This window comes from Dysidea avara, chromosome 10 (assembly GCF_963678975.1).
Source record: "Dysidea avara chromosome 10, odDysAvar1.4, whole genome shotgun sequence".
Classification (NCBI taxonomy): domain Eukaryota; kingdom Metazoa; phylum Porifera; class Demospongiae; order Dictyoceratida; family Dysideidae; genus Dysidea; species Dysidea avara.
Genome location: NC_089281.1, coordinates 1932656 through 1953780, shown reverse-complemented (window position 1 = coordinate 1953780; position 21125 = coordinate 1932656). Strand labels below are relative to the sequence as shown.

The following is a 21125-nucleotide window of genomic DNA, read 5'->3' as shown; positions in this document are numbered from 1 at the left end:
TTAAACCTCAACTTACCAGTCCATGATAATATTACTACATACTATTGTGCAATTGCAATAGATTTCAGTAGACAGCTGCAGTAGGCCAACAGAAGCCACCTGATAGTACAACAGAAGCCACCTGATAGTACAACAGAAGTTGACACATGCAATGGCCAAGTCTATATACCCATTCTTACTGCAGGTGTGGACAAATTGTCCATCACAAAGAGTGACCTCCATGAAACTGCTGCTCAACATGCTTGGTACCTGCCATTATCTTGGGACAAGCAGGTGTGTGCTGGCAATGTTTATAATTATACATACTGACTGATGAACATCTATGTATTCAACCCTGAGTTACAAGCTACTCATCCATTAATAAAGCACTTGTTGCAGTATCTACATTTAAAGCCACAATGATGAACCACATGAAGTCTCTTCCAAAAAAGAATTTATTACATGCAGAGCTGCTTCTGCCACATAGCCATTACACCAATTTAAGACATCACCCTACAAAGCTGGTTATCATAATAATGAGGGACTCTGTCATTGAGCTACAGTGATGTATGAGGTATAGTAATAATGTTTGGATACTGTAGTCCTCCCAGTGACCCACATGATCATACATGTAGATACTTTATCTCTGACAGGAAAATCACAATCAATACAAAATACACATCCAACTGTTACACTACATCATGTAATTTTAAGTGTCAGTGACATCGTCATCTTGTGTGGCTTCAATACTCTGTTGATATGTGGCTTCCTTGGAGGTCAGTCTCTCCAACCTCTTCTTGCGGATTTCTGAACTATCAGCTGGTTTGGTGTCAACTTCATCGCTAGTTTGAATTACGGTGGTCTTCTCTTCCTCGTCTTCAGCTGGTAATATTTTATTGACTTGTATTCCCTCTGATTTGCTAGGGATCAGGTTGGTGGCGGCTGATTCTAACAGATGTGATGATGACTGTACTGGGTAGTCTTCTGGCTGACTAGCTTGAGACACAAAGTTACCAACACTTGCTGCTTGTGGCATACTAACTGGCTCACTAAATTAAGCAGGAGATATTGTAATACTCACAATTGTATTTAAAACACCTTCACTTTAAAAATGACACACATTGGACAAAATATGCTTTCAATAAAGATGTCGTCTTACTGTGATGAAGTACACTTTAGCTACCTTTAGCCCTCAAACCCTTTTGGGGAATGTGTGCTTACACAATATGGGCATGCATGTCAGTATTAGATGGAGTAACTTAACTCCTATAGCCTAAAACTACACACTGATTTGAAACTTTGTTCACTGGGCTACTTAAATGAACACTGTAACTAAAGCAGCTTATTTGCGATAAACAACAGCAATTTCAAAATTCTTGCCAAGTGTTTAATTTTGATATGCAGGTTTACGGATTAACATAGACACTATAACAAGGTGGTCTCATCGATAAGTTGGCCACCATACCCTTCACTTCTAGGTACAATAAATGTCAGACCATTCAATACAGTAAACAGTTCTTAACCTCATGGGAGGTGCGATAGAAGAATACTGGCCCATTAGAGAGACAGCACTGTCCAACAGTGACTGAATTCTCTGCAGTAGCTTAATACGAGCCTCCACATTGTGACGTTCCATTCCTTCCAACTGTCTGAGTTCCTCCTCTGATAGTGCAGCAAGATTAGGGGGTGGAACTGCACCTGTAAAGCATACTGCAACATGTACACTACCATTGGTGACTGACAGTACTTATACAGAATCAAAGTTTCATTAATGAAAATGTTATGTGCACACCTCTAATATTCAAAATGATCATTAAACAATTCCCAACAAGACTCAAGATCCACCTTCCACCGTAACTACTATAGAATGCCAATGAACATTCAAACAATCTAATGAGCATTTTACTGAACAGTGCACAAAAAGTGCAGTATTTAGACAACTAGGCACCAACGCTGATCAGTTACATCATTGGGATATATACACCAAATGTAAGAACTGGTGTTCATGTATGGCTTTATCCCAGATATTGATCAACTTAAAGGGATGTATTTGCGTTGGATAGCTCTATGTGAAACTTCTAATTTGATTACAATCTGTGTTACATAATAAGCTATTTTGTTCAGAAAACAAAATAATTTAGCTACAAAAATAACAACCCTCAAAGATTATATAGCTACATCAATAATCACAAAGCTATAAATATACACAACAACAACATACCCATATTAGGAAACATTCCAGGCATAAAAAATGGTGGGAAAGGTGGTGGTGGTGGTGGCGGCGGCATCATGAAGGGAGGGAATGCAGCAGTACCAGTAGGAGTTGGGACAGCACCAACAGCAGTAGGACCATTATTAGTCTCTGGAGCAACACCATCTTAAGAAGAAGAGAATTCCACAAGTGAAACATCAAAGAGGTCATAATATTTGTATAGAGGAGTCTGACTGCCTGTACACATGCACTGTGTAAGAATTGTATAAAAGTTGAGTCATTGTACTCTTAAAGAACAGACTCTTAGGTGTTGATGCTTGAGCGTGTTCCCTTTACATTGAATCATGAACTCTTCATTGACTGATCAATGTCTTACTCAAAATATCCAACAGAGCTGTTGGGAATATACCAATGAAATGACTGCTCAATTAGAGTATGTTAGAAAAATTATGCTTTACTGGTGACTTAAATACTGGCCAATACAGAAACAATATTTGATCTATTGCTCACACTTTACACTATTCCTCCCATGTTAGTGCAGATAATACCATCTTCACTGTACAATGACATACAGATACAATAGAGTCCACACTGAAATTACCTTGTGTGTGTGGTTGATCTGCTGTTGCTGCTGCAGGAGGTTGAGTAGGTGGGGCTTGTGGCATGGGTGGAGCTGCTTGTGGAGGAATCATTCCTGGCCACATCATTGGTGGAGGAGGGGGAAACCCTAGTGAAAATGATGTCATCATACCATGTAATAAGTGTGCAAAAAATTGCCTTAAATATCATGCTTTAAAATCAAATGTGTTATTATTTACTTACACAGGATAGCCAAGGCTACCATAAATCAGTAAAAGTTTGTAAGTATTTTGGGAGTTGGACAAAGTCACAAAACTTTATTAGAGGTAGTTAAAGTGGTCTTAGGTGACAATGGTAACTTTAAAAATTATGGATTTCAAATCACACAAGTCTCAAACATCTGTGCATGGAAATTTTTTCAGATTTGCAGTAGCTATAGTGAAATCTTCTATTAGCATAAATTATACTCTTATAATACCATATAGAGGAAAACTTTGGCGGGGATAAACTTTGGCGAATAGCAAGCTAAATTGCATTTGGCGAAATAAATTTTGGTGAATTCGAACTTAATCTATAGCTATATAAATGCTATTCTCAGGCGCTACGAGTAATTGGTGGTTTAAACTTCGGCGAATTTGTAGCGAATCACCAAATTCGCCAAAATTTCCCCCCAACGCCAAAGTTTCCCTTTATACGGTAGTCTCCATAATGTGGAAAAAGATCATGCACACAAGTAGTTCCAACTAATGCTCACCAGCTGGAGGGAAGGGAGGTCTGTCAGCTGCTCCCATGGGATTGTTACCAGGTGGGGCTGCATGTGGCTGCCGAGGAGCGGTGGGTGGGGGAGGATGTCGTTTCAACACACTCTCTCGACATGTTGGACAAGTCTGCTGCCTTTGGAACCATGACCTTGTAGAAGGAAAAATTGCTTTGAGAAGAGCATCATCACGACACTAAGCTAATGATTAAACTCGGTATATTTCAGAAAGTTCATTCAAGCATGTATTTCTTGCAGCTGAGGTAACACTATTTAAATCAGCCTCCTAAACAAATCTAAATAGTTTGCAATAGCTTTAAGTCGTAAGGCTACATTAAGCAAATAAATAGTCACAATTCATTTACAGCCATAACAACTTTTGATGTAAACACATACAATGGAGCCTCAGTTACCTGGACCCCACTTATCTGGATTCTTGGTTAACTGAACTACGGAAATGACTGCTCTATTACAGTAGTGACTGTTCTACTAGGATAGTTGATAATACTGATATTTAAAAAAAAGAAGTTTTTAATGCTATTTTAAGGTTATTTATACATGGTTTCAGAGATATGGACTTTTCAGACTTATGGATCACCCCTGGTCCCAAGGGGTTTGGATAACTGAGGATCCATTGTACAAGATAGGCTTACTGTCTAGAGGCAAGCAGAATACCCACCTAATGTTCATTATTAACTTGGTCATGATGATATTTATCATACATATAAATGCATGGGAAATGATAAAATGGAGCTAATCACTGCACAATCCTACGAAAGGTGGTATTACCTCAGACAGGACAAGTGGAAGATATGATTACAAGGAAGCTTCTTAGCCTGTGCAGTCATCTCCTCTCGACAGATGATACAAACATTGTCAACGTTTTGTAGCTCCTCCGGGGTGACGTCTGGGTACCTGCGTGTGTGTATCATGTGAGACATGTGTGCAGATCATGTGGAACTGAGTGGATCATGTGATACATGTGTGTGTATCATGTGGGAATTGAGTGGATCATGTGATACCTGTTCAGATTGGCTATAGCTTTCCTGGACAATACCACATCTGATACACTCTTCTTGAATGCCCTGGGGATAAGAATAACAACAGTACACAATGTATCACAACAAGACAATCACAGAGACAATGATGTATATACACTACACATGAAAAATAAGCCCAGTGTATAACATCACACCTAATCTGTGCACTTTGCATCATCCTAAGGAGTCAGTGCAGCCACACACACACACACACACACACACACACACACACACACACACACACACACACACACACACACACACACACACACACACACACACACACACACACACTACGCACACACTACGCACACACACACACGCTTCACAGAGACACTACATACACATTCAGTACATGGATGGATGGACGGATGGACACACACACACACACTCACTTCACAGACAGGTAGGTCCTCCTCATGATATACAATGGGAACATGTGTACCATTATCATAAAACTCATGAAGGCAAAGTACAATGACACCTTCAAGAAACCTACACACCACAGCACCACATCAAATAATCAGATACCACTCACTCACCTAAGACAACATCTGTGTAAAGCATGTACACCATTTTGTTCTCCCAAGGGTTCTCGTTCTGTAGGTCTATTGTGTGTAGTATGTACTTCATGGCAGTGCCCACCAGCATGATCAGCAGAATGGCATACTATAAGAGGAACATGATCATGTTGGCATACTATAAGAGGGACATGATCATGATGGCATACTGTAAGAGGGATGGCATACTATAAGAGGAACATGGTCATGATGGCATACTGTAAGAGGGACATGGTCATGATGGCATACTGTAAGAGGGACATGATCATGATGACATACTATAAGAGGAACATGATCATGATTAATAGGATGACAGGCTGGAAAACCTTATGACCTTATTTATTAAACAGGTATTGGCTGATTTAGACAGCGACCTTATTAAGCAGATGGCCAGATCACTTTGGACACATTTGGGGAATTGATTGGTTTAGACAGGTGACCTTATTAAACAGGTGACCTATCAAACAGGTTTAATTGTACCTCTAATCCAAACACAAGTTGTACCGATGGTCCTTGACCAATGACAGAGTTGAAGGCATAGTGTAACAAGAAGGCATCCACAGTTCCCAGTGCTAGCAACAAACCTGGAACAGAGAGAACAACAATCAATGTGCAGTGACAAAACAAACAATAGAATTACACCAGACATGCAGCCAAACAAAGGTTCTTATAATCCCTACACTTCAATGCTGGTGTATAACTCTTGCTGACACACATGTTTGCTAATTTATTTTAAAGTGATAATATGAAGCCCTATAACTGATATAGGTAGATAGAAAAATGTGTGACACAGCACAACTCCACACTATATGTGCACACATACACTCACACACTACACAACACACACACTACATAACACACTACGCTACACAACACACACACTACATAACACACTACACTACACAACACACTATACTACACTACTAACTAAATGCTCTGGCGTGAAACTTCAATGTGATAACTGGACTCCTCTCCATCTTAAAAAAAGAAACAAGAATAAAGTAAAATAGAAATGGTAATATTATTCTAGTCTGGACACATGTAATACAAGGTCCAAACTATTTGGAGTACACAACACTATATTTGGTCATGAAGTAATCAAGCTGTCCCATATACACAAAACTGTGGACAAGTTGTACAAACTATTAACAGTCTTAGGGACGATATAAATATCGATAAATTTGTGGCACGACTATCTCAATAACTACTAATATTGCAAAATGTCTCTTGAATAACTCATAACTAGTCCATATCAACTGACCTGCCTGCCCAATTTGTTTTAAATTTCCAAGAATGCTGATTTATTGCATAGTAGCTGGTTGTCAATAGTATTGTATGCCTGAGCTGTACCCATGATGTTTTTGTACAAGATGTTACATCATACTTACCAAGGTAACAGCAACTATAACACACTGTGTCTGTTACAGTGTATCTTGATATCATTTTTGCACATCGATATCAGTAAAATATTGAATTTCTCAATATTATTGAAATATTGCCCACCCCATGTCTCATCCAACCAGTATTTAAACTGCCATAAGAGTATTTTGTCCCAAAAACCTGCAGGTTCTCAATGCATTTTACCAGGAGCGCATCAAATCCTATGGACAAGGGAGCGTATAACTCCGTACACTACCAATATTACAGGCGAAATTCAAACATGGCGTCCAGTGTTACTATGTATATAATTGGATACATCATTCTTATGCACAATAGGGATACACTGAATGGGCTGCTACTCCATCGTCTAGTGTGAAGGTAGCAAAGCTGCTTTGATAGGAAGATCATCAAGTCGAAGGTAAAGCTTGGAATAATCAAGCGGAGTAATTTTGCATGATAATCGATCGTAGAAAGACTATCCTGCTAAGCCTGTGCTACTATTCCTCTGTTGTGCCATTGAACTTCGTTTCCATAGCTTTGCTTTGTCGCAGCGGTAACATGATGTATTCGAGCATGCGCCTCCACATAATATCCTAATTAGGAAATTTTAAAAGTTACTTATTATTTACATGCTCCCTTGTCCATAGGAATCGATGCGCTCCTGATTTTACGTACAGACACTATTGAAAATATTTAGTCAAAATCTTACATACGCTACTTAAACAAATTAATATTACCTCTTCATCTAATACTTGCAGTCCTTACCCCCGGCCATGACCACATGGCAGACAAATTTGGTCTACATTACAGTGAATACTTAATCATCAACTTACAAAGTCTATTCTGTCTTCAGCCAGCCAATGAAACGCCTTGATCACAAACAAGAAGGTCACTATAGCAACAAAGCTTGGACTAAGGTCCTCACGGAAGGCAGTAAACATCAAACAAGTTTCTGGAACAGCATACCAGAATTGCTCCACCATGTGCTGTAAGACATAACAACTACAATGGAATCTTTGAAAGGTTCTAAGTAACAAAGAAACATTTCAACAACACACAGAGATTTCGAAGGAGTCCCATACAAAACAGTTGAAGTCCATGTGAAGTCTGGCGAATGGGACTTCATAATCATTACTGCATACAAGCTGTAATCTTACCCAAATTCGTGAGATTGGGAATCTCATACAGGATTTCTGGTGTTGGATGCCTCAAGTTGTCATTCCCATAATATTGCACTGGAGCATGTTAATTAGTCTCGCGTGGCCAGACCCCATTTTCTCAGCACGGCACTTATCAATTATAATTATAAGCGCCTGCTCAAAAAAGGGCCTGATCCAGAATCAATACGTAAACTCGATTGCACACCCCAAGCTAAACTATAACAACTGAAAAACAACGGTGCAGGCCTCGTACACTACCAGGAATAGCCTATTGTTTCGAGTTGAAAGGGGGCGTATCCCTTACGTACATGAGCGAAAATAAAGAGTAGCTTTGAGGCTTTGTCAAGAGAATTTGTGAGAAAAAACACAATAGTCAAACTATAAAACAGTTTAGAAAATAATTCTGTGCGTAATATGTTGGTAAATGCAGTTTGTTTAACAAGCACTTCCTTAGCAGTGCATAGCAACGCAATTGAACGAATTATGGAAATTTCATGAATTACGAGAATTAGCTAATATTATTGTACAACCCAAAACTACCCTATTGTAAAATAGTAATACATAGTTGGTTAATTCATAGTAGCATATACTATCTATGATTAATTTCAGATGAGTTAGCTAGCTGCATGGCGCCTGGTTTTTAGCAGTAGCACAACATCAACTTGTTTAAGGCTGAAAAGGACATGGGTTGGTTCCTTCTTTTTGCTTTTTCACAAGGAATCGATCTGTGACCTTTTCAACCATAGAAAAACAACCTCAGTGTCTCTCATCACTGCTACCAGCAATCGTTCATGGCATTTCCAGTACATACGTGGCTTGAAATTTAAAAGGAAGTATATGTTTTAGGACGAAAGTTGATTAAACTAGAGCTTGGGGTGTGAAAACAAGTTTATGTATTGATTCTGGACCAGACCCTTCTTCGAGCAGGCGTTTATGATAAGCACAGTGCCGAGAAAAAGAGGTCTGGTCACGCAAGACTACATGTTAATATGGCTGAGGACACCTACACAATAACCTGAGCACTCAAGCTAGTAGCAAACACTCAACTACATTTCAGTATACGAAAATTATTATACTTAGAATTAGTACAAAGGTACTGTGATAATTTAATGACTTAGAACACACCAGAAACACTTACTTCAACCTCAGCCGCCCGTAAAACACCGAAGAACAATTTCTTCATAACTTGTGCAGCCAACCACACGAACACAAACGCCTGAGCGTACAGCACCTACGAAAGAAACAAAACAAAGTCTAGTTTTATGTGAGTGTGTAGAGGACCTCACCGCCATGCTAGGCCGCGACTTGACGAGATACACAACGCTGGGGTAGAACTCTCCTTTCAGACGAAAGGCGTTGTAAATCACGCCACAAGTCAGGCCCATACAAGCGATACTAACGAACAAAAGTCTTCTCGCCATTGTTATTTCCCGTCAAGAGTAATTACAAGAAATAAAGTCAAAATACATGAAGTTACTCAAGTACAATTACGAGAATTGTACAATAAATTAGATACAAAATGGTGTGTTCATGTATAAGGCAACAGGAGGTTTAATTCCAGTCAAAATCTTCATCAACAAAATCCTCAACACAATCACCCTGTACCTCTCCCACATTACATTGCTCAATAGTGTTGTGAGAGCTAGCAGTGTGACGTAATGGGGTAGTCCCTTCAAATGATGATAACATTACTTCATCTGTTGTTGATGGTGACGATGGGAAATCCCCTAACTCATCAAAACAAGTGTTGCCACTATCCTGTTCAGCATCGATATCTCTTGACAACAACGTTATGTCGTGCAAGCAATCATCAGGCACTTCATGACTCACCACACTTTGGGATGAATAATCTGACAGTATAGTACTGAGTGGTACAGTAGGTGGTACACGAGTAATGGTAACTAAGGAGTCCATGTTGACATCTTCATCACTTCCAACATCAGTTTCTGATGATGAGTTGAGTGTTGTTATTTGACTGACTAATGTTTCATTGCTTAGTTCATCACCAGCTAGAATCTCATCAGTTGGAATCAAATTTTGTCCCAATACTTCACCAGAACAGTAACTACTACTAATGCTATTTCCAGTAATTGATGTTGTACGGTCAGTAGATGTGTTGTGAGCTATTGGTATGGTATGAATATTAGTGGTGTGCCTATCTTGATCCCACAGTAGTGTGTCATCATCCTTGTCACTGCTACCCCACAGATTGTCATCTGTTGCACTATCATCTTCACTGTCTGACCAGCCGAGATCAAAGTCTTCACTGAGTTCAGCAAAACTATCATTTTGACCTTGACTAACATTTTGATCTTGACTAACATTTTGACCTGTGTACAGTTCACACACAACACTTGATCAATAAGTAGCAACCTCTAGGAAATATTCAAAGATAGATGTGCAACTACAGTACAAGTACTCAATTACAAAAATCCTAAGGGATCTATGAATCTGTAACAGTTACCGGTTGTATTTACTGCTAGCTTGTCTGGTTTATGTACATGTAAAATTTATTAGTAAAGCCCTAAACAGGGGCGGCTCTAGGGGGGTTTCTGAGATTTCTGGAAACCAGTTACGTTCAGATCAAGATACTCTATTAGAGCAGTCAATCACACTAACAAAGCAGTCGATCACTCTAATAAAGCAGTCGATCACTCTAATGAAGTAGTCACAGTGTTCTGAGCAGCAGTGTAGCAAGCTAAGTAGGTATGAGTTGTATGTAATTCATCAGTGATGTTAATTCACCCTCTTGATCAGAAACCAGTCACAAAAAAAATCCTAGAGCCGTCCTTGCTAAAAAGGGTATCACACTAGCTAGATTACAAAAACAAAATCAAATACATTGATTACTGATTTGAAGATGTTTCAATCTGAAATATACCATGGGAGAAATGAGTTGAGATAAATGTTTATCCTTACATAAGGTCCCGTTAGTTGGACTATGAGTATGAACTCCTGGTTAAAGGCTTTTAAATCAATTCTGTGAAATATTTCCATAGTGCAGTCTGTGCTTTGAGATTTTAAATTCAAAACTACCCACTTTCGAAAATGCATTATTTTTTTCTTAAATTAATTTCCTGTTATATGGTGGCACTACAGACTATCACTTACTGTTATCAGTTGATGACAAGTAGCGATGAGAAGAGAAGCTGATGGGATGATATGACCTTCTAGTGTGGGACCTCACTGATGGTTCCTCAGCTACTAAAGTATTGTCATCATCAGGTGAAGAAGGTGTAGCGTGTGATGAAGTGTGGACAGTAGAAATGTCTGGAGTATCAGGTTCCTGAGTTAGGGAATATAACTTCATTAAATCAACTAAAACTATACTCAGACAGTCTATAGGTTGTTATCAAGAGTTAATCCTCTCTTATTATTAACTCTTGTTGTTATTTTATGAGGCAATTACAATTCTCACTAACACATGATACTTGAGAATGAAACCTGTATAGATACACTTTAGACATATAATACAACTTAATAGAACATGGAGGTAAGGAATTATACAGATAGCTACTACATTATATAATTTGTTCTTTTTTCATATTAAATAATTTGTATGTGGTATTATGCACAAATAATTATACAGTTTTTTACACAGCTATAACTTACAGTATGGCATCACTACCCAAACATGTGATTTGTTGCTTTAAATACCGTAGCTATTGGTTTTCAACTACCGTATAGAGGGAAACTTTGGTAGGGGTAAACTTTAGTAGCAAATAGCACGCTAAATTGCATTTGGTAAAATAAACTAGGGCAAAATCAATGTTTAGCTATAAAGATGCTAATCTGAGATGCAACGAGTAATTGGCGGGTTAAACTTTGGCAAATTGCCACATTCACCAAAATTTTCCCTCACCAAAGCTTCCCTCTATACAGTAAAAAATAGTACCATTACTTGATACTTTAATAGAGAAGTCACATAAAATAAACCTTGTTCAAAATTTTCATCGTGAAAGATTCAAAAATTAGTGGACTACAGCATACTCTCAATAAAGTCTTACATCAGCTGCTCGTGTTAGATGGCCATCGTGATGTTTTGCTCCCAACTTGTGTCCGGCAATCCTCCACAACCGTTGAAACAACCACTCTGGCACTTCTGAACAAGACTCCACCTAGTTTAAATAATATAGCCTCACAGCTACTGTCACACCTCCGTGGTATACCTCCATTATGTTGTGACAAGATTGCTTGAAGGATTCTGTGTTGCTATGACTGATAATACTAGTAACAGCTTCAGCTATTGATGGGATGGCCTCCTCCAGTACTGAATTGATCTGTGGAACACACACATGCACATGGACTGTCACTCAAACCAGTCTAACAGGGAGTGCATTTCAGCTATCACTAATTTTAACTTTATACGGAGCTTACATAAGTAATATGGTGAAATTATGAAGTACTGTACCTTACTGAAACTATTATAGTTACAAAGTAGTTTGTTGAGTGATGAATGGTGCGCAGAATGGAATTGTTTCTGATGACATAATTGTATGTCGTCAAGATTGTCCTTCACTGTCTGTAGCAACCCTGCAGCAAATATATAACAAGTGCACACACACAAAAATTCCTCAAAATGAAAAAGACTCCCTGCAACAGAAGACATTCAAGGGAAATACATTGTGTTGATTCCTTCCTTGTTAAAATACACATCAATGCAAAACAATCATAGTTCCAACCAAAAAACACCTGCAAATGTTTTTCCATGGATTTCATATTTCAATGGTAAATAACATTACATATAGTACAATATTATTAACTCTTCGTATAGCTAATCATGCAACTAATATTTCCTGTAGAATTTCATGTCATAAGCAAATTGTTATTAAAAGCTTTCCACCACAATAGAATCACACTACATGCTGCACTATATTCACTGTAAGCTGTAATAGTATACATACACAATTGATTGCTAGTTGGATGAGTGGGAATAACATTGGTAGATTCTACAACAGCATCAATGAATAAGAACACATAAAGGACAGAATTCCTTTCCACAGATGACCGTGATGTGTCATTAGTACTGGCAAGCTCACAGCTGAAGCTAGGCATTATTGTTTTATCAAACACTTCCTCAACACTTCCTGTAGTGAGACAAGGACTAGATATGGTGATGCCATAGTCTTCCCAGTTAGCAATCTGTGATAGTATCACACCCCTCTCTGAACAGGAGGGAAACAATGGTACACCTCCAGGACCATAGATAGTCAGCTAAACACAGTTAAGGACACACAATCAAAATAAAAACAAAAGTGAACCAGTACTGGGACACCTGTAGGTTACTTAGGTGCTGTGAGTCAGCACAGGCAAATCTCAGAACTAGTAACCCGCTAGAGGATATCCCTTATGAAAGACATAGCCTTTTGGCATTTACTTCCACAGACCCAGTTAACACCAGGTACACTATAACAAATTTAAACACTACACTACACAAACACACACAATAGATACACCAATATGTACACACAAGAGTATACAATGAGGATACATGGAGCATTTTACACAGCCGGTCAGCTGGTATTTTCTTCCCTCTGGCAAGTGTTGGCATGGGAACCACAGAACTAGCCACTACCAGCTCCAGGGTAAGTAGGTCACCAGATCTTGTCCTCACTCCACTGATTGGCTGCTTTTTTCCACAGACAACATGTAATTTATTCCTCTGAGCAAAAGAGCTACATGAAGACATACAGTTGCAGGTACAACAATATACATACATATACATATGCAAGGAAGGAAAATTATAAAATAAAAATAAGTTGCACTTGTCAACAGTACAATATGTACTAGTAATAGCACGGGTAGCAGTGAAATTTGGGATAAATACCACGAGTGTTGTATTGGAAATGGTAAATTTCCAATACAACACTCGTGGTATTTATCCCAAATTTAAATTTCCAATACAACACTCGTGGTATTTATCCCAAATTTCACTGCTATACCCATGCTATTCCCAGTTAATACCATACTCCTGCATACGGCATGCCGTGCATTAGCATTGCTATGTACGCAACTTGTCACTATGTACTAAACACGCGTCAACACTAATTGGCGCTACATTGTTAACATAAATTCTAACCAATGAAATTGTAATTACAACTTTTTCATTGCTACCAGTGAAATACGGGATAAATTTCACTGCTACTATTGAGACTTTTGTATGGGCAGCGAAACAAGTATGGTATTAAAAGAGTAAACCAGTCGTTCCTTAATGTCTACTTAAATTATCACTGTAACTGCATAGTATTCATGTGAGCCTCAATGCAAGTATATATAGATGGAATAGATGGGTTAGTACATTACTCTAATGGTTGGCTTATGAAATATTACAGTGTTGCATTTGTCTTTCAAAACTTGTTTGATTTCATGACAATCACTAAAAATGTCAGGTGTATCACCAAAACTCTTTGTGTGCTGTAATAAACCAATACTGTTTCTAACATTCAAGAAGTATTGTGTCATGGACACCAGAAATGACAGAAACATATCAACTCCTATATATTGTAAACTCTTCCTACTGTTTGTCAAGAAGGTCTGTTAGCTCAGTTGGTAGAGTGTGGTGCTGATAACGCCAAGGCCGTGAGTTCAAGCCTCACACAGACCACTTGTATTTTTTTTCTTCTGAGTTAAATCTTCGACTTTTAAAGAACGTCAACCACTCTTAGCTCATGCAACTCGTAATTATCAACATACTTTCAATCAAAAAAGCATGGCTTCAGTACTCTTCAACAATGATGGTACACTTGTAATAGGATTCAGCTATAAATAAAATCACTTGGTGTCTATTACTTTGGCCACTATATACGTAGACAATCTGATGAACTACACTTAAGTAGGTTCTATAATTACAGAAATTTCATTTCATTCAGTTAACCGGATAACCAACAGTACCATCAATCAGGAAATGTTTATTTACAATAAATTTGATGTGTTTTATTTTTGTGAACAACCAATCGATACTACGAAAATAGTTCATCAGCGAATTAGGTTTACAGAAATCAAAGTGTCACTTTGATGCTGTATCTGAAATCAGATGTTGTCCTTTGGCTAAAAAATACTCTCCAACAGTGAAGATAAGATGATGTGTATCCTTACAGGCTTGTGCACCATACATAAGCAGGCATTATTGCGCTTTGATACAAATACCACATTCGAAACTGGGTTGTTGTGTGCATGTCTACAAGAACATCTTAATTGGTAGTATAATACAAAGCTGGAGTGGAGGATTGAACACACTGTTAGAAGGAAGAGAAAAGTGGCCTACCAAGACCTACGGGGCCACTTTATACTCACATGTATCAGTGGAGAGGTGGCAGAGATACATTGTCATTGTCATAGGACACTTCTTCCTTAATAGACCAATCCAGTTAGAGTCACTAGACAGCAGAGCCACATCAAATGGTGTATATTAACACAAAATTGACAGGTGCAGTGATGGCCGAGTGGTTAAGGCGTTGGACTTGAAATCCAATGGGGTTTCCCCGCGCAGGTTCAAACCCTGCTCACTGCGTGCAGTTTTTTTCTTCTTTCTTTTTGCTTCTAATTTCTCATGATCTCTTTCCTTCTTCACCTCACATTTTATTTCCTATGGACACATTGTACAAGAACACACAGAAACATATTATCTTCAACTCTTACATATTGTAAACTCTTCCCATTGTTTATCAACAAGGTCTGTTAGCTCAGTTGGTAGAGTGTGGTGCTGATAACTCCAAGGTCGTGAGTTCAAGCCTCACATAGATCAGCCTTTTTTCCCTTCTTCTTCTGGGTTAAATTGTCATCTTTTAAAGAACTATTCTTAGATGTCAGCCACTCTTATGCAACTTTTAATTATCAACATACCGTAGATTCCCTAAAAATTTGACAGAAATAAAGTAATTCAGATCGTATCTGGCCGAACAATTAGGAAAAAAATGTACCAGCCCGGTGCTATTGTCAAATTTTTAGAGATCTATCCCTAATACGGTCTGCACGATCCATTTACTGCTTACTTTCTGGATTTCTTTCTACAGGGACTAACAGGAACGGAGCTGATGACAATACTGCTACAACACTCACTTGGACGCAGCGCTATATACTATGATTGCCTACATTATTCAGGAGGGATGGTCAATGCCATTACTACATCACTTTTGAATACAATCACCCAGACGTAATATTAAGGATTTCAACAAGTAGCTAATAAAAAATAGAAACCACAATCAATAGTATTATTGAACTATCTCGTGATAAATCTTGCTACCAGATGCTGCATAAAGTGTTCCATGGCTAACAAAGCGTTATCTGAGGATGTATCGTGTTATAAGGAGATGTGGGGCAAGGAGAGATTTTATCCTGTGAACAGAAACGAAGATCGTTTTGCGGTAGTCGTGATGTCACATGATGATATCGTTGGGTACGTTCCCTGAACAATTTCACACTTGGTGTTTCATCCAGCATCAATTGTGTGAGGTCATTGGGAATCCTCAAGAGACCTTCGTCAACTAGTGCTCCAAGTGCCGAAAAATTAGCGCACTTATAATTAGAAACTTTCCTGCGCTTGCCGAAATTTAGAGCACATTGCGTTCAAAGCACAGGGAGTGCCAAATATTTAGAGATGCCGAAATTTTAGGGAATCTACGGTAGTTTAAAAACAGATGAGATTGTAGACAGAAATGTGATGGGTAAATTGATCAACTGACCAGTTATTTTTTATAAGTCCAAGTATCAAGTTTTTATTCACATCCATAACTCATCTCTAACAGGCTTCAGTATTCTTCAACAATGATGGTACACTTGTAGTATATAGGAAGCAGCATAAGTACAATCACTTTGGCGTCTATTACTTTGGCCACTACATATGTATAGACAATCTCAATGATAGGTGAGATATGGCGTTAGAGTACCCAAACAAAACAGAAGTACCATCAATCAGGAAATGTTCATTTCAGATAATGTACAATAAATTTGATGTGTTTTATTTTTGTGGACAACCAATTGATACTATGAAAATAGTTCATCAGTGAGTTTGGTTTATAGCAATCCAAGGGCATCAGAGTAGGTGCGACCAGTGAGGCCAGAGCCTCACCACTTTTTGGCTGGAATAAAAAAAAATTGCAAATATGAAACAAAAGTAGTGAACATGCAATACTTAGCATATTAGGTAATGGCAACAATTGATAGAAACAACACTTATCTAACCTGTTCTTCACTCAGAACAGCTTCATGTCGAGTTCGTACATATTAAGTGCCTCTAAAAATAATTACCATTATGTTTATATTTGGCTTTGTGTCAACTTTGGAAATATTTATTACAGTTTATCTCTAATTAATAATCTCAAATGGTAAGCTTTAAGTGTTAAACAGTTACTTTTTGATCACTGACCAGTTTTATCTTTGAACACTTGCCAGGTAGCTAGCTAACTACATAGCTAGCACCATTCACACAGTATGCCAGTCCAAAACTGCATAATTATCTCAAAGTGTGTAGTTCAACATTTTTCCTGGGGGGCATGCCCCCCAAAATGAGCCTTACCACTTTCGCTTTTACTCTGACACCCCTGCGGCAATCAATTTAAAATGTACGTGTCACCTTGATGTTGTATCCGTAGTCAGCGTGTTATCCTTTGTCTAAAAAATACTCTCCAACGATGAAGATGATGTGTATCCTTATTGACTTGTGCACCAGACATAAGCAGGGCATAATATATATTGTGCTTTGTTACAAATGCCAGTCGCAACTGTGCATGTCTACCTAATTGGTAGGGTAATACAAAGCTAGAGTGGAGGATTGAGCATGCTGTTAGATGATTACAGAAGGAAGAGAAGTGACCTACCAAGACCTCAGGGCCACTCTATACTAGAATTGGTCGAGTTCGCATGTACCTTTGAGTGGAGAGGTTGAAGCAGAGATATGTAACAAATTGTGCAGCTCTTTTTGTACAAATTAATCCTGTTTCATTGCATATTGTGTTTTCCTTTAACAAAGCAGTCAAGTAGTCTAAGACAGTACAGCTACATCAAATGATGTACACTAACACAAAATTGACAGGTGCAGTGATGGCCGAGTGGTTAAGGCATTGGACTTGAAATCCAATGGGGTCTCCCTGCACAGGTTCAAACCCTGCTCACTGTATGCAGTTTTTTTTTCTTTTCTTGCTTCTATTTTCTCTATGATTTCTTTCCTTCTTCACTTCACATTTTACTATAGACACATTGTACAAGACCACATAGAAACACATTGTCTTCTACAACTCATACATATTGTAAACTCTGCCTATTGTTTATCAACCAGGTCTGTTAGCTCAGTTGGTAGAGCATGGTGCTGATAACGCCAAGGTCGTGAGTTCAAGCCTCGCACAGACCAGGTATGATTTTTTTCTGGGATAAATCGTCATCTTTTAAAGAACCACATATTCTTAGATGTCAGCCCATGCAACTTTTTATTATCAACATACTGAAAAAAAAAGAAACAGATGACATCAGATAAGTATTATTGTCCTTCACTGCTCATTTACTGAAAATTTAGCAGCCTTGACCTGTGACTTTGACTGCAGCTGCAGATCTACCTACAGTGAGGATAAGTGAAGAGTAGGATTGTACACACAAGGTGAACTGATTAACTGACCAGCTATTCAAGTATCCAGTTTTTAGCAAAAAAATTTTCACTCAAAAATGCATGGCTTCAGTACTCTTCAACAATCATGTCACATTTGTATTAGGATTCAGCTATAAATATAATCACTTGCCATCTATTACTTTGGCCATTCTATAGACGACAATCTGATGAACCACCCTTAGGTGCACATAGTATGCTAAATTCAGCTGCAGAAAATTTCAATCCATTCAGTTAACTGAATAACCAACAGTTTTGATCTACTTAGTAACCGGTTATGATACTCTGTCCAGTTTACAGTAACAGCTTTGATTGCAGTAAACAGCAGTACAGCTCAACCATTCCTGGCATGTGTGACTTTCAACTGCGTTAATTTTCAATATCAAAACACTTTCAGAGATTAAACAACTGATTGTAGAATTACAGTACAGTGAACCCTGTCTGAACAATCCTGTCTCATCTTCCTCTGAGGTTGCTAAGCAGGTAGGTTGTCATGCACACAAATGAAGATATGATTTTGTACAAGCAGTGACCTGGTTCAGCGTGAGTGCATGATATTTATATGTTCTGTAGAAAGACTTGATGATAGGTGAGATATGGTGTAGCTGAACAAAACACAAGTACAATCAGTCAGGAAATGTTCGTTCAAGATAATTCTGTACAATAATTTGATCAGCTATATTTCCATGGATAACCAATACTACAAAGATAGTTCACCAGTGAATTTGGTTTACAGCAATCAATTAACAATGTTGATGCTGTATCTGAAGTCAGCATGCTGTTACATGTACTGTACTCTCCCTCGATGAAGTTGACGTGTATTCTTAAAGAAGCATGCACCGACATAGGCACGCAATTCACTATGTTACAAGCACCACAGTGGAAACTGGGTTGTTGTATAAATGTCTACAAGAACATCTCAACTAGTAGGATAATACAAAGCTAGAGTGGAGGATTGAGCATGCTGTTAGATGATTACAGAAGGAAGAGAAGTGACCTACCAAGACCTCAGGGCAACTCTATGTTAGAATTGGATGAGTTCGCATGTGGAGAGAGATACATCACTAATTATGCAGCTCTCTCTCACACAAAGTAATTACGATACTAACACGATAATCACAGGTGCAGTGATGGCCAAGTGGTTAAGGTATATTGGACTTGCAACCCAACGGGGTGTCCCCACGCAGGTTAAACCCTACTTACTACGACTAATATATTTTTACTTCATGATGTTTTCCTCTTCAACTCCATATTTTATTCCTATGGTCACATTGTGCAAGACCATCCTCACCAATTCCTTCTATACATATTGTAAAGTCTTCTTTCATTTGTCAAGAAGGTCTGTTAGCTCAGTCGGTAGAGCGTGGTGCTGATAACGCCAAGGTCGTGAGTTCAAGCCTCACACAGACCTCTTCACAATTTTTTACCTCAGCCACGTTAATATCCAGGCTACCGGTAACAGAATAGTTGGTTACAGTCTCTGTGTGGGAGAATAAATTTTTTTACAGAAATTCAATGATAGATGAAACGTGGTGTGGCCCAAGATTTCTGGGGAGAAGTACTCAAAAACTTTTGACAGCAAATTTTTATTTTCATTTGATAAAACAATGTCATGGTTGGAGAGACACAATATCCCTTTTCAATTACATATATCAAGAGCATGTGAAGGTGGTACCAGTAAAGAATGGCTCCAACACACATTGTGTCACTAAACACTTCTCCCTACAGTCATATTTATTATTAATTAGCAAAGCCCACCAGGGGCAACACGCTAATGTGCATTACAAATCACAAATTGTTTAGCTTATCTATAATGTTCTTAAAAGTGTCAAGGTTAATTGTGTTGATGTTGTCAATTTTCAAGTTATTCCAATCAATAATTGTTCTTGGCAGAAAAGAATACTTATATAAATCAATTCTGGATTGCAGCTGTGCAAATTTGAGGGGATTATTGGCACGAGTATATGATACAGGGGTTGGCTGGGGTAAACAATGGTTTGGTAGCACCAGTAAGTTTCTTACAATCTTGAATAATAATATAAGTCTAGCATTTCTTCTCCTACTTTTTAAACTTGGCCATTGAAGGTAATTAAGCATATCTGTAATACTGTGTTGTTGACTGGATCTGTGCCATGGTTTATTAAGAACAAATCTTGCAGCTCGGTGTTGGATCATTTCTAATTTGCTAACTGTTGTTTGGTGATAAGGATCCCAGATAGCTGAGCAGTATTCAATAGAAGGTAACAATAATTGTTTGTATAAGTGTTCTTTGATTTGTATTGGGGCATTATATAAATTCCTTTTCAGAAATCCAAGAAGACGGTTTGCCTTTCCACAAATATAGTTAACATGAGGTTCCCATGATAGTGTATGATGGAGGCGGATACCAAGATAGGTGTGCTCTGATACAATATTCAATGGAATATTAGACATTTTATATGTAAAAGTGCTTTTACTGTGGTGGGTTGTAAATTGTAAAATATTGCATTTGGGAATGTTAAATTCCATCAGCCAGTTGCTAGCCCATTGTGTTAAGGAATCTAAGTCATTTTGCAGTATTCTGTGATCGTTGGGCGTAGCTATAGTTTTAAAGAGTAGAATGTCGTCAGCAAATAATCTAATTTCACTCTTGATGTTTGTTACAATATCGTTAATGTAAATTAGGAACAACACAGGACCAAGTACGGAACCTTGTGGAACACCAGATGTAACTTGACATGTAGAAGATCTAGAGCCTTCTACTACAACCTGTTGGGTACGACCATGAAGGAAGGACTCTAGCCACTGTAAGACAGTTCCTCTTATACCATAGTAATTTAATTTGTAGAGAAGTCTAGAATGAGCTACTCGGTCGAACACTTTAG

The 21125-nt window shown here is 38.2% G+C and overlaps 2 protein-coding genes and 6 non-coding genes across 9 annotated transcripts in view; 6 read left to right on the top strand and 2 right to left on the bottom strand.

Annotated features, from left to right (window-relative positions):
• Window positions 1–599: 599 nt before the first annotated feature.
• On the bottom strand, window positions 600–9093 carry LOC136236283 (E3 ubiquitin-protein ligase synoviolin B-like). Of its 2 annotated transcripts, XM_066026421.1 has the most exons (14): window positions 8954–9093; window positions 8806–8898; window positions 7341–7493; window positions 6056–6104; window positions 5608–5711; window positions 5110–5236; window positions 4963–5062; window positions 4550–4612; window positions 4317–4442; window positions 3525–3679; window positions 2793–2918; window positions 2201–2356; window positions 1503–1677; window positions 600–1028 (listed from the first exon to the last, which is right to left on the bottom strand). In XM_066026421.1, the coding sequence occupies exons 1-14, from the start codon at window positions 9086–9088 to the stop codon at window positions 689–691; spliced, it is 1902 nt and encodes a 633-aa protein (XP_065882493.1). In that variant the 5' UTR covers window positions 9089–9093; the 3' UTR covers window positions 600–688. The 2 variants fall into 2 exon arrangements, with proteins under 2 accessions (XP_065882493.1, XP_065882494.1); XM_066026422.1 differs by lacking the exons at window positions 7341–7493; window positions 8806–8898; window positions 8954–9093 and adding an exon at window positions 6389–7318.
• Window positions 9094–9100: 7 nt separating this feature from the next.
• Window positions 9101–21125, bottom strand: part of LOC136236282 (uncharacterized) — a 32847-nt gene continuing 20822 nt past the window's right edge. Inside the window, exons 7-13 of the mRNA XM_066026420.1 lie at window positions 13159–13342; window positions 12572–12881; window positions 12079–12200; window positions 11837–11947; window positions 11675–11785; window positions 10779–10953; window positions 9101–9997 (exon numbers count right to left, since the gene is read on the bottom strand). Of these exons, the coding sequence (XP_065882492.1) occupies window positions 9219–9997; window positions 10779–10953; window positions 11675–11785; window positions 11837–11947; window positions 12079–12200; window positions 12572–12881; window positions 13159–13342 (1792 nt within the window). The 3' untranslated portion in view covers window positions 9101–9218. The remainder of the gene's footprint in view (window positions 9998–10778; window positions 10954–11674; window positions 11786–11836; window positions 11948–12078; window positions 12201–12571; window positions 12882–13158; window positions 13343–21125) is intronic.
• Trnai-gau (transfer RNA isoleucine (anticodon GAU)) lies at window positions 14199–14271 on the top strand. The gene has a single exon. It is a non-coding gene; the product is annotated as a tRNA-Ile (tRNA).
• On the top strand, window positions 15096–15177 carry Trnas-uga (transfer RNA serine (anticodon UGA)). Its single transcript has one exon. It is a non-coding gene; the product is annotated as a tRNA-Ser (tRNA).
• Trnai-gau (transfer RNA isoleucine (anticodon GAU)) lies at window positions 15339–15411 on the top strand. The gene has a single exon. It is a non-coding gene; the product is annotated as a tRNA-Ile (tRNA).
• Window positions 17700–17781, top strand: Trnas-uga (transfer RNA serine (anticodon UGA)). Its single transcript has one exon. It is a non-coding gene; the product is annotated as a tRNA-Ser (tRNA).
• On the top strand, window positions 17940–18012 carry Trnai-gau (transfer RNA isoleucine (anticodon GAU)). The gene has a single exon. It is a non-coding gene; the product is annotated as a tRNA-Ile (tRNA).
• Trnai-gau (transfer RNA isoleucine (anticodon GAU)) lies at window positions 19600–19672 on the top strand. The gene has a single exon. It is a non-coding gene; the product is annotated as a tRNA-Ile (tRNA).

Bases quoted from the DNA above. Each gene is read 5' to 3' on its own strand.
- LOC136236283 (XM_066026421.1), bottom strand. From the start codon at position 9,088: ATGGCGAGAAGACTTTTGTTCGTTAGTATCGCTTGTATGGGCCTGACT. The intron at 5,712-6,055 runs GTTAGTAGTGTA...TCTCTGTTCCAG, and splicing joins GTTTCACGCCAGAGCATTTA to GTTTGTTGCTAGCACTGGGA. The intron at 4,613-4,962 runs GTGAGTGTGTGT...TCTTATCCCCAG, and splicing joins AGGACCTACCTGTCTGTGAA to GGCATTCAAGAAGAGTGTAT.